Consider the following 12,979-nt stretch of genomic DNA (forward strand, 5'->3'; position numbering starts at 1 on the left):
TGAGTCCACCCAGGGGTGGTGGGGAGGGTGACAGAGATGTGGCCACACATTGTTCCACAATCAGCAGAACACAAGGGATGGCACCGAAAAGGAACTCACATCCTCCTGTAGGAAGCTCCCTTCTCAGAGAAGAGATGGAATGCGAACTGGATGCCATCCCATGGGACAGAGGACCTCGCAGCCCCTCTTCATGACTTCTTAGGGCCAAGCATCTTCACAGTGAGCCACGGCTCCACCCTGCATTCCCCAACAGTGGCGTGAGTCCCGGCCTGCCCTCTCCTGCCTCCGGGACACAGCTTCGTTACCAGCCTTCATCACGCAGTGACTTGCTGAATTTCCCTCCACTGGGACTGCGTACACACTGAGCCTGTGCTTTGCATCATGCGTGGCCCACAGTAGGTGTGCAACAATAACAATTCTTTTTTATTTTTGGTTTTTTGAGACACTGTCTCACTATGTAGGTTGAGACTGACGTGGAACTTTCTATGTAGCCCAGGCTGGTCTAGAACTCACAGTGATCCTCCTGCCTCAGCCTCCCGAGTGCTGGCATTACAGGTGTGCATCACCATGCCCAGCAACAAGTCTTTCCCTCTTTAATGAATGGTCAGTAAAGATTTTTAGAGCAAGTTGCCTATTACATATTGAGGAGTAGTCACTTAAAAACTAGCCAAGGTGGTTTTAAAAACAAGAATCAAAAAGAACAGCTCAAGTTAATTAGCTCTGCTCAGTGATCTATCTTGGGAAATAACAGCAGGAACTAACTGGTTTTGGCATTTTGATTTTTGACTTAAAATTCTTCCGGGAGGATATGTATTTCAAACTAGCTACAGGGCAGGAAAAAGGCTGATCACAGATCAGTGTAGCAGAAAAGGAAAAAAAAAAAGCAAGCATTTCGTACGGAACCAGGAGCATTTTAAGGTCCACACATCATTTAGATAAGAAAGAATATCTGAAGGTCACAAGGAGGAAGAAACACATCACTTGATGACTCACAAGATACTTTTAAACATCAGGTGGTAGAAACAGGGTGAAGAGACACCTACAGAATGGGAAAAAAATTTTGCCAGCTACTCCTCAAAGAACTGCTATCTAGAATATATAAAGATCTCAAAAAAAATTAGATCCCACCAAATTTAAAAAATGGGCACCTGAAATGAATACAACATTTTTCAGATGAGCAAGTACCAATAGACAGTAAGTACATTTAAAAATGTTCAACATTTCTGGCCATTCGAGAAATGCAAATTAACATTTAGTTTCCATCTTACTTAAGAAAGAACAGCTATCATCAAGAAATCTACCAAAATGCTGGTGAAGCTGCAGGGAAAAAAGGAACCCTTCTTCCTTGTTAGTGGGAATGTAAAGTGGTACAATCACTATGAAAAACAGAATGTAGATTCCTCAAAAAACTGAAACCAGAAATTCCATTTGACCCAGCTATTCTCCTTCTGGTCATCTGCCCCAAATACTTAAAGACATCATGTCACAGTGATATATGCATCTCCATGTTTATAGCAGCACAATTCACAATAGCTAAACCTTGGAAGCAGCCTACATCCATCAACGAATGAATAGATAAAGTAAATGTGGTATTTATACACTATGGAGTACAACTCTGCCACAGAAAATGACAAAATCGAGTCACTGGTAAGCAAACAGATGCACCTTGTGACTACAATCTTAAGTGAAGTAAATAAGACACATGAGCTTAAATATTGCATGGTTCTCTTATGTAAGAAATCCAACATACAAAGTGCAAAATAAATACAGACAACAGGAAAAAAGAGAAAGTTATTGCTACCCTGCATGGACAATGTATCCTAAAGTGTACCTTTAGCATAATTGTCTCATGTGGTTTTATGTTTTTTGGCCTATTAGTCTGGCTCTTAATCTGTTTTACAATAATTCAGCAAGGACTTATAAACTAAATGGATATGGTGCTGGTAAAAAATTTTCAAAAAAAGGACTGAAGAAAAGGAACCAAATGTTAGGTAATGTGCCACTTCCCCACAACGTATGTAATCATTATGTATGGCAATCGTACTAATACAAATAAAAAAAAAAAAAAACACCTTAAAATTAGGTGGCAGAGAGTTCGCTATTCTCCGCTTTCCCCCCATAACAGATTCGAGGCAGGTGTGTGACTTGAGAAACACAAACCCATCTCACAGCCACCCCAGCAGAGGGGAGCTGAGTGACCCAGGTCCAAGGAGCTGTGGGAGAGAACAGGGCAGCCTCTGGTAGCCCATGGGTAGTCAGTACGTCCAGAAACAGTCTGGCACCAGCACAGGTCTTGAGGCCGAGCGCCCACGAGCTGAGGAAGCAAGACAGCCATCTCTCCGACCAGGCAGCAGGCTGCCCTCCCTCCCATGAGGCCGAGAACTACAGGGATGCACTGCTGAGCTATGATTCTCACAACTCCCACTTGGAGCCGAACCTAGTCCCAGCGAGCACAGCACCCTCTGCTCTCTCACTTGCCTTTGTCACTGCAAACGCTGGTGGCGTCTTACCCATGCTACACTGCAGCAGTGATCTTAGGAAAGGCAAGTGGAAGCAGCACTCTGGGAGGTTGAGGTAGGAAGATCACAAGTTTGAGCCCAGCCGGGGCAACTTAGTAGAGACCCTGCCTCAAAATTTTAAAAAAAGGGTAGGGGGATGCAGCTCTGTGCAAAAGCCCTAGGTACAAAGGTCCTGGGTTCAATCCACAGTATTGCAAAAAGCAAAACACCCAAAACCAAAACCAAACAAAAAAAGGAAAGAAAAAGGGCAAAAAACCTGATGTCAGAAGACCTGGGTTATAGCTTAACATGGGTGACTGTGTCATACATACACAGAATGCCGATGCAACTGGACAGGACGAATGTATACAGATAGTCTCAGTAACAGTGGGTATACTGTTCAAAAGATTTGTATTAAAAGGTATCCACAAATCACTTTTATGCTTGGAAATTCAAACACCACTTAAAAATGCAAAGAACTCCCAACTCTTCCTGGGCACAGGAGAATGCATGAGAACACGCTTGCTTCAAACTGGAAAAGAGTTTGTAGCCCTGTGCCTCACGAGACTTGTCCAAGAAAGCAGCCACCTGCCCTTTAAATGAAGCTATTTGAATTTACACTGATTAAAATTCAGATCCTGGGCTGCACCAGCCACACTTCAAATATTCAGCTGTGATGTGGGGACAGTGCCGCCCCTGCTGGAGAGAGCAGGTTTCCAGAGAGAACTGTACAGGACGGTGACACAGGCGCTCTCGTATGGCCTAACACACGTGAGACCCCAGGGAAGGGTCTGCAAACAAGAGGGGGGCATCATCCAGTGCACAGCGGGTGCGAGGCTCCGAAATCTGAATTTCATAGATTATTAAGTGTTTATGAGTGGATTCAAACAGGATTTTCCATCATCCCCCTCACAGCTGAGAAAGTAGAGACTAAGTATCTAGATAATGTGAGTAAAGTATAAAAATGAAATATTTCTAGTACACAGAATGTTTCTGCTATTTGACACACTAACATGAATATGGCAAAAAAGTGTGATTCCTTATTTTAGATTTCTGAATGTACTTGGACCACAGTGCTCTCTCTAGAGGAAAGAAGAGGGAGGGCTGGGGATGTAGTCAGTGTGCTGCATCTGCCTGGCAAGCACAAGGTCCTGAGTTTATTTCTTGGTACAGGGGTGGGGGTCCGAGATTATTAAAGCAGACACACACATATGGAAAAAGCACAGTGGCAGAATGAAAAAGCAGAATGACAGGAGTTGAACAAAAAAATGATGCTAACTACTACTTTAATGGTCCTTTTCCTGATTTAGCATTAAGTTAAGAGAACTCTGAGGGTAACTAACAAAAACCTTTCAAGTGTAAATTAAAGATTGATTTCTACCCAATCCCAACACTGTCATCTTTGAACCAATCTTTACATTTTTTTACTTAGTCTATAAACTTTGCCTTTCCCAACTCCATTCGTCTGAACTTAAACACTGCCACCTTGTGAGTGCTGTTAGGTATGAAACATTCAGGTACAGATCTGCCAAACCTAAAGAGCTGATGCCCTCCCTTCACTACTCTTAGGCACCATCGAATTAGATTTGCAAAAGGCAGACTAGTGTTTGATGAACACGTCTGGAAATTACTGAAAAAAGACACTTTAACAGTTTAAAAAACTATTTTTCATGCTTCCAGTAGTTAAGGAATGGCTTAGTTATTTTTAAAATTAACATTTTAAACCCTAAAAAACGCTTCAGACCACAGTGGAAAGACTCCTGCTATCACTTGAGCTGAGTCCCTAGACCCTGGACCCTTTGCTCCAGCTAAGCCCACTGAAGAAATGCGTAAGCCCCTCGCTAAAACCTCACTTGCCAGGACTCCGTGCTCATCCCTGGCCTGGCTGAGCTGCCTGCTTCCTGACAGGGACACGGGAACGAGGTGGAAGACAAGCAGGACAAACAGCTCTGCTGCTGTCCTGTACCTGTGGGTGGCCCCCGTCTTACCTTCTCCAGTGGGCAGTGCGTGCTGTCTCGGAGAAACGGCAGCAAGTTGGGCCGATCATACTCAGCATAGAGACTGATCTGCTTCTCATGGTAGCGTTGCCCCTTGTGATGGTCTCTCTTGAAGAGCTTGTGCAAATACTGCATGGAACATAGATGAGTGGTGAGCACTGAAATAAGAAAAGCGCAATGCCTAATCTGCACTGCCACACTCAGTTGTGAACAGCTCTCGAGTAGAAGGGGACAAGAGGTGGGCAGAGAAAACCTCCAGGTGGTGGAGGAGCAGGAAGGAGATTCCCGAGTGACCTGGCTCTTCCCCCAACTGGGTGACCTCAGGCAAGTCACTACCCTCTCTGGGATGCGGTTTCTTTACCTACAGAAGTGCTCAATGGGTTGTGGTGAGGGTTAAATGAGTTAGCACCTCTAAATCACACCAAGCCACGCCTGGCAGACACCAGGCAAGGTGAAGTGTTAACAAGAGTAGCTGTTGTTACCATCATCTGCGCCACCTTGCAAGTAAAACGCTTGATGAGAGGTCTTCCTACATGACAATTCTCTCCTTTCATGTAAAAGGGAGTAGGTAGAATCAGGGGACAAGAGTATGGTTTTCAGAACTCCAGTGACAGGAGCTAGATCGTCACACACTCTCCATCTCCTCTTTTGCATCTTAGTGAGATCTGTTTGTGATAAAACGTTACCCATATTGGCAACATCAGAAAAATACACCAAACAAAAGTAAAAATCAAGAATACCACGGTTCTGAACTAATTTCCCAAACTGACTCCTAACCCTAACTGAGAAAGTTAGAGAACTTAAAAGAGAGTGAATACTTTCTACTTATTGGTAAGATGAAGTCTATAAATGCAGTGCAGTGCTCAGAAATTAGCTGTCGAAGTTAGAAATGTAAAAAGGCATGTAGTCCAGTGCAGGCAGCCAGGTGTTGTACAGGACACAGAGGGTCAGGCTGGCCTTGATGCCGTGCTGCAGTTGGATTTGTGTGGCTGTATACACCGTGACAAATGTATGTATCTCAGGAAGCCACTCCTTGGCTACCTGTTCACATCTCCCTGAGGCAGGAAAGTAACAGGAGGGAACTCATCTGTTGGGGAAGACCCCCAACCGCTGGCAGTCCACTGGACCTGGGGCAGTGTGTAGGCAGGGACACCTGGTCCCGGAAGCAGGAAGAAAATGGGGAGGGGCGCTGTCACATCTGCTAGCTGACTTGATAGAGGAATGACCTCACCTGGCAGGGAAGACGAGCCATTGCAGTGTGGCCTCTGCACCATTTCACACTGTGCACAGGAAGAAAATGGGGAGGGGCGCTGTCACATCTGCTAGCTGACTTGATAGAGGAATGACCTCACCTGGCAGGGAAGACGAGCCATTGCAGTGTGGCCTCTGCACCATTTCACACTGCCTGACTGTGCTGCCGCCCACACCCCGTCTCGTGGATGAAGCAGGCCAAAAATTACTGCTTTAGAAACAAATTCCCAAGGGGGCCAGCAGAGTGAAGCTATGCTTGGTAAGCAGGTGATCATGAGCTTTTTGATCACACACAATGACTTCTTATAACCCTGAGCAAAAGAGTCCAAAAGTAGTAATCATAAAAAACATACCTCACATTCCATTAAGGGCTTCAAAGTATGAAGAAATTTCTGAATAGAAACTCCCAGGCCTCCGTGCGAGGTGCAAGGGGATGGGCGAAGGCAGATGTCTGCTCACAGTATCTGACACTACTGGTCCTATGGGCATGATCCCAATGTCCACTGAAGCCTTTTCTTAAATGTTTATAGAACCCAGAAAATGTCTCCTACTGCTTTGTGCCTGCAGTGAAGCAATGCATAGCATCCAAGCATCCTCCGAGGGAATCCGCACTAACAGGCTTCAAGGCACAGCCAGCAAGACCATGTGAGAGGTGAGGTCAGCTACAGTGGGGTGAGGGCCCAAATGTGAGGCTCTACACTCCATCTGTGGTACTCTTTGGTGGGAGAACTGGCTACCTGCAGTGCAATACTGGCTTTAGCTACACTTTATGACAGGGCGAAGTTTCATGGTAACTGCAGAGGGAAGGGGCTCACTCTTAGGCATGGTTTGGTAACACAAAAAATGAATGTAACTTTTCAAAATCACAATTTAACTGTCAGTCAAAGTTCAAGTGCCCGCACCGCAACTAACCCCCAGCCTTGGATGTCCCCGGTCTATGCAACATTTCAGTAATTCCACACTACTGTTTGTTGGTCAAATGGCCAACCTGGGTGTTGACCTCTGTAAAGAGTTTCTGTGAAGAATTCTCCCCAACATGGAGAAGCACATCACCCTCTGTTAATGAAAAGTGCTGAAGAGGAGACTAAGGCTCACCACGTGCTGTAACTCTGGTCTGTCTTCTAGTTCTTCTACTACCTTTTTAATCTAGGAGAAAAACAAAATTTTAAAAACAGAGTTGTGAGTACACAAACACAGCTGCAGAACCATCTGACGAACACCTGTCCCTTACAGCTGATGTGGCTCTAGATACTCATTTAGAGACACAATGTTATGGTTTGAACATGTCTTTTTCCCCTCCGAAACTCCTGTTGTCACTCGATCCCCACATGTGACGGTACTGAAGTGGGGGTGGGCCACGACTGCACCGTGGGGGATTAAGGCTGATGTCTTAGAGGTTAAGTCCCATGAGAGTGGGTAGTTACATGGTCTCGCGTGTGACTCTCCAGAGTGCTGCTGACCTCTCCCACGTACCCTTCCTGCCTGTCACCATGTGATGTGCCACACTGCCTTGCCACTCTGGCAGCAAGAACACCGGCATCAGACGAGGCTCTCAGCCTTGAACCAGAACTGTGAGTCAGAATAAAACTCTTTCCTTTATAACCTACCCAGTCTGAGGTATGGAGTTTATTAGCAAGAGAAAATGGACACACACAGAAATAGGAAAAGACACTCACTGAAATTTTATCTTCATTGTCCAAAAGCATGTCAACAGCCTTCTGAAATATAAAAAAACAGCCAGTCATTGAAATCCATTGTGTGAGGACACTAAGACAATGTCATACATACACGACCACAGGTCAAGGTAGAGGGCCTATTTCCCCATTCAGCTTTACAGCGGCCCTTATGGAACATGCTACTGTAGAGGAGCGCATTTTCAAATGTGTCCTCATGCAAGGCCTGTGTGTTCTGCATTCTACTAGATGGTGCCTTGCTGTCATTTAGCAAATACCAAATATCCTAACTACACATATCTCCCTTGAAGTCTCTGGTATCTTCACATGTTCTCCCGTAACTCAGCAGCTATGAAGAGGAGCTCACCACCAACCACAAAAATGTACTTTTCTTCTAACTACCTGAACTGTGACTGAGTCTCCCTGTGATATTTCACAGTCATGAGGAGCTGGTCTCACACGGAGAAAAGGGGATGAGCCAGAAAGAGTAAGTCACCTTTCAAAATGACAGATTGTGGATTTTTAAGATTTACTTTAGCCAACTCTAACATTCATGAAACCCAAAGTAATTTATGACAAGAGGTAGTGGAAAGACACCCTGGCACACAAATACCCACATACTGTTGTTAAAGCTTATTTTTTGTTCTGTGAAACATGGGTCTCTTCTCATGAGAAAACTCTGATTCCTTAACTTTGTTCAAACTCTTGAATAGCAATTAGTTTCCACTCATTCATATTTTTTCTTGTAGCTACATTTAGATACCAGATACTCAATACTAGTCCTGGGGGGAGAATGGATCTGGAGAAAATGTAATTAATTTTTATATAAGTATCTCATTCTCTTAACCATGCTCTGCCGGAGAAGCAGAGCCTCTCTACCAGTACATCATAATGCTTTGGCAATTTGTAGTCCCTAAAGACTTGATTCAGTACTCAACAATCAGTTAAAGCATCTCTGAGAGAAGAGGTAGATCTACCTTCAACCTAAGGTGCCACTAAGTTTGTGGTGACTAATACTGTACATAACACGCCTAATACAGTACAATATAATCGAAACACACACTGATCCTTTCGGAGCTTTTTGAGTTATCTAAAATTTCAATTTTCTCAATAAGGATATATTGTTACATGAAGCCAGCTATTTCTAGCACCAGTACTTAAAATTAGATTCTATTTCACTTACTCATACGCACACACCCACTGGCTTGTTTCACTTTGTAAGAACCACTATGAGCTGTGGAGGCTGCGTCCCTTCATTAGACAAGCAACTTGCTATTCAGATTTGAACTGCAATAAAATGCACATTCCACATTTCCTGGACCAATGGAAACCCCCATTCTGGACCCGTGGAGGTCAAGGGATGTTAACAGCAGTATGTTGACCTAATCCAAAACTTCTAATCTTTCATTCTGGGACACAGATTAAAAGGGTTAAGTGAGCCAAAGCATAGTCCTCATTTCTTTGTTTCTATCAATTATATGAGCTGTTCTACTAAAAAAATTTATACACACACATCTTTAAAAATTCCTCATCAAATTATAATTTCTTTTACTGAATGCCGGCTACCAAATCAACCTAACATCTAGTGTTAGGGTCACAGTGGTCCCGGCATGGTTGGCATGGGGCGATGTTATTTGCTCCTTCACCGGCCCGGCCTTCGGCAGATGTCTAATGGCTGAACACTTGGAAGAGTACAGTAATTCATCAGTACTAATGAGCACATCACCTCCGAATCAAAATCCATTAACAAAACTATCTTGTCCTTGATAGAGCTGAAAAGATTATGCTTGTGGATCAACTGGAAAACGTCCTTATGTCTCAGAGTTAGATAGATCTCCAGAGCATTGCCGTAGTTTTTGTCATAGGTGTACCTGGCAACACGAAAATATATTATTCATCTACAGCTCTAAAATATACACATTATGCTTTATGATATTAAAAACTGAAACCGTTCTTCAGAGAGAAACATTGAGCTTATTTTGAAAAATATTCCTCGTGACTTAACCATACATGACCAATAATTACTTCTCAGAATCTTGCCTTTCATTGAAACAGCATTCATACTATTTATATTTATACTATTCAAGTAATAAAATTTTTCTTTATTAAGGGCTCAATCTTAAGAGTTTTACAGAAATCCATATATCTGACAATGAAGCTATGATCCAAAATGAAGGAAACATTAATTTTAGTAAGAGAAAAAACAGTTCAAATTCTTGTAAAGTTGTTTCAAGGTGACAAACGGGTTATATTCCCAAAACTTATCTGAGACGTATATAAAATTAAAACGTGCTTTTCTATTGAAACACTGTTTTTTCATACTGGTTAAGTCCCTAAGCTGGCTCAGGAAAGCCAATCAAACAGCAGTTATACTGTCTGTTCCTTATTAATAGTGCTGCAGGATGCAAGGGGCACCCAGAACAGCATTTCCAAGAGAAAATGGATGGTATTCTCCTTGGGATGCACAAACATGACTTCCTTCCTCTATGGAAAATCTAACTCAGTCCTGAAACCCAGGCCACTCTGGTGGGACTGTCCCAGTCTGGGACAAAGATGAAGGAAGAAGTGTGTGGAGGCAGGAGGTTGGGGGGCTGAAGTAGGATCTGTCTTCTTAGATAGACCTGCAGGCTACTCTGTGTCCCTCTGGTCTCAGGCTTCTGGAGGGCGTATCTTTTCTTTGAATCATAGGCCTCTGGCACAAAGCCAGATGAAGGTGTCCGATAAATAGTAAATGTACCAATGAAGCTTCTACTTCCTGAGCCCTGACTTGGGGGTCAGTCTCCATGCCTGTGTCTCTGCTGTGACATCTCACTTAAAGCTCAGAATTATCCCATGAGGAATCCTTACCTGTGACCTTATAAATAAGGAGCCTGATGTTTGTAAGATTAAATGACTTCAAGAATAACAGAATTCTGAGCCTGACCACCAGGAAGCTGTTTTGCTTGGAGGTGTGATCCTGGGCACTATAGCAGCCATGGTCCCTTCCTCTCTTGCTCTTTTCCCCACTGTTTCTGGCAGTTAGCAACTAAGCAGCCTTGCTCCACCACGCCCTTCTGCCATGATGTTCCAGCCATGGAACCAGCCGACCATGTGGCCCTGGGTCTAACACCTGGCACCCTGGCCTTCTGTCTCCTAACCACTGCCTCTTCCCTCTTCCAGGAGACACATCACATTTCTAGTTTTACACATTGTCCCCACCTTCTAGTTATTCATTTGAGACTTATGAAAGGTTTTTTATTAAGAGTGAGTATAGGAACATTTGTAAAACTAGGCATTTGGTATTTACCAAAACTAAAGTATGAAACACTTTTCAATGTAGGTTGATTTGCAAAGAGGAAACACTGAAATATACTCACAGTTCTGCCAGGGTTTTAAGTAAAGTCTTGTTCTGACTATCTTTCTTCAGGTGATCTCGAACTGCTTGAACTATTACTGAATTGTTGTACAGATCTCCAGGCCATTCTCGGATCAATGTGGCAAAACCCTAAGCAAAGGGAACAGCAGAAAAGGAAGAACCAGGTGTGATATTATGCCATGTACAGACTGGGTTTTGTCCATGATTCCTGGCCTGTAACCCCTTCTCAAGGAAAGCCACTTGTGATGGCTAAGCTTAATTGTCAACTTGATTGGCTTGGGAGTCACTCCTTGGTTAGTAGAGCTGGGCGCTACTGGGTGGGTTATGGAAGTGTGGCCTTGGGGTCTGTATCTGGCCCCTTCCTCTATGGCACTGCTCCCCTGCTCTGCTTTCTGCTGCCATGAACTAAGCAGCTTCGCTCCACCACACCTTTCTGCCATGATGTTCCTGCCTCAGAGCCAGATGACCATGGACTGAATCCTCTGAAATCATGAACCAAATCCCTCTGCTTTTAGATTGTAGGCATTGGATATTGTGCCCCACTGATGAGAAAGCTGATTAACTCACCATATAAACTTAAATCATGGGCTATAAGACCCTCCTTACTCCAGATGGGCCCTGTCCACACCCCAAGAAAGAATGCTGAAGAAAGTCTGAACAGACAGGCCTTGCTGGGTTTCTACCCCCCACTTTTCTAGCAATCATGCCTATGTAGTGAAATCTCCACAAAACCCCAAAAGGGCAGGTTCAGAGAACTTCCAAATGATCAAAGACAAAAACATTCCTGGAGGAAGGAAGGCCCCCCAAGAGAAGGCATGGAAGCTCTGTGTTCTTCCCATATACCTTGCCCTGTACATCTCGATCTATATCGCCGGGCTGGTAATATCCTCTTTGGTAAGATGGTGTCTGCCTGAGGGTTTTGAGAACCTTGATTTACAGCCAGTTGGTCAGAAGCACAGGGACTTGCAACTTGGGGTCTGCCTTTGGGCTCAGATGCTCTGCCTGGGTTCAGTGTGAGAAATGCCCTGGGTTACAGGACACGATGCCCAGTAGTGCTTGCTTCAGAGTGGATGGTTGCTTTTGGGGGGGCAGACACCCTGCATCTGCTAAAGCCACACAAATCTATGCCCAATGTTGGGAATGAGAATGGAGAGAAAATGGTTTGTTTTTCCAATGCAAAAACAAAATACAATTAGTTTAAACAATGCTTAAAAGTGTTCACGTAAAATAGTGAGCAAAATGATGAAAACTCTGGTCCATAAACATTGTGTCAATTTTCTGACTGTGAATTACAGGGCAGCAAAGGCAGGCATGGATAATCTTACTTACTGATCCTGGGTAATGGCAATACCTATCCCTTTTGTCCATTTTTTGGTACAGGGGGTTGAACTTAGGGCCTTCCAACAGAACTACATTCCTAGCCCCTTTAAAAAAAGATAGGGTCTTGTTAAATTGCCCAGGCTGGGCTTGAACTTGTGTTCCTCCTGTCCAGCCTCCCAGAATGCTCACATTACAGGTGTGCGCTACCACACCCAAGTTATGCCCTTATTTCACAAACTGTACAACTGAGAAAGGCACGCTATTCCTTTCATAAAATGCTTGGATTCACTCTATAATCATCCATCCTGGACCTTTTTTTTTTCTTCTAATGTCATAACTGGGTGACATCTTTGACATATTATCTAAGTTACTTTCATTGCCACCCTCTATGTACATTGGCTCCAGGCATGCAGTTGTGCAATGCACAGCCAGAACAACTGTACATGGCAGCCTTGCTTGGGGAAGAGCTGCTCCCACAATGACATCACCTGGCATCGTCATTCCTTTGTCCTCCTTCCACTCTGGCATCTAACCCTGGTTCATACTGGGACTTAGGACTTCGGCTCGTCTTATCCCTACCTCTGAACCTGGTTATCTCTGGATGTCAAATTTTGTAGTTCAGAGAGAAACTCCAGACCCCCTGACTTGATCCTGTTTCCCTCCTGCAGCTGATTCCCACCCAGTAGCCTAAATAGTAACTGCCTTCCTGATTCCCAACTTTGGTTCTCACATTTTTTAACTCAAAGTACAACAGAGGAATTTCCTTACTGGTCTTTGAGCACTTGTGTGTGGGTGGGGGTGGACATACTCAGAGGCACTAATGAGCAGTAAAAATGTACAATTACTAGAAGAATATTTATATTAAATGACTCCACCAATGCTTTA

General features: G+C 43.9%; 1 protein-coding gene across 2 annotated transcripts in view; it reads right to left on the reverse strand.

Moving 5' to 3' along the window:
• Vps41 (VPS41 subunit of HOPS complex) overlaps positions 1-12,979 on the reverse strand; it is a 158,560-nt gene that overhangs the window by 16,634 nt on the left and 128,947 nt on the right. For both annotated transcript variants that reach the window (XM_033764837.1, XM_010610865.3), the window contains 5 exons: positions 10,776-10,903; positions 9,146-9,290; positions 7,423-7,464; positions 6,842-6,892; positions 4,487-4,624 (listed from right to left, as the gene is read on the reverse strand). In XM_033764837.1, coding sequence (XP_033620728.1) covers positions 4,487-4,624; positions 6,842-6,892; positions 7,423-7,464; positions 9,146-9,290; positions 10,776-10,903 — 504 coding nt within the window. The remainder of the gene's footprint in view (positions 1-4,486; positions 4,625-6,841; positions 6,893-7,422; positions 7,465-9,145; positions 9,291-10,775; positions 10,904-12,979) is intronic.

Source organism: Fukomys damarensis, unplaced genomic scaffold (genome assembly GCF_012274545.1).
Source record: "Fukomys damarensis isolate Sample0158 unplaced genomic scaffold, DMR_v1.0_HiC HiC_scaffold_17, whole genome shotgun sequence".
Classification (NCBI taxonomy): Eukaryota; Metazoa; Chordata; class Mammalia; order Rodentia; family Bathyergidae; genus Fukomys; species Fukomys damarensis.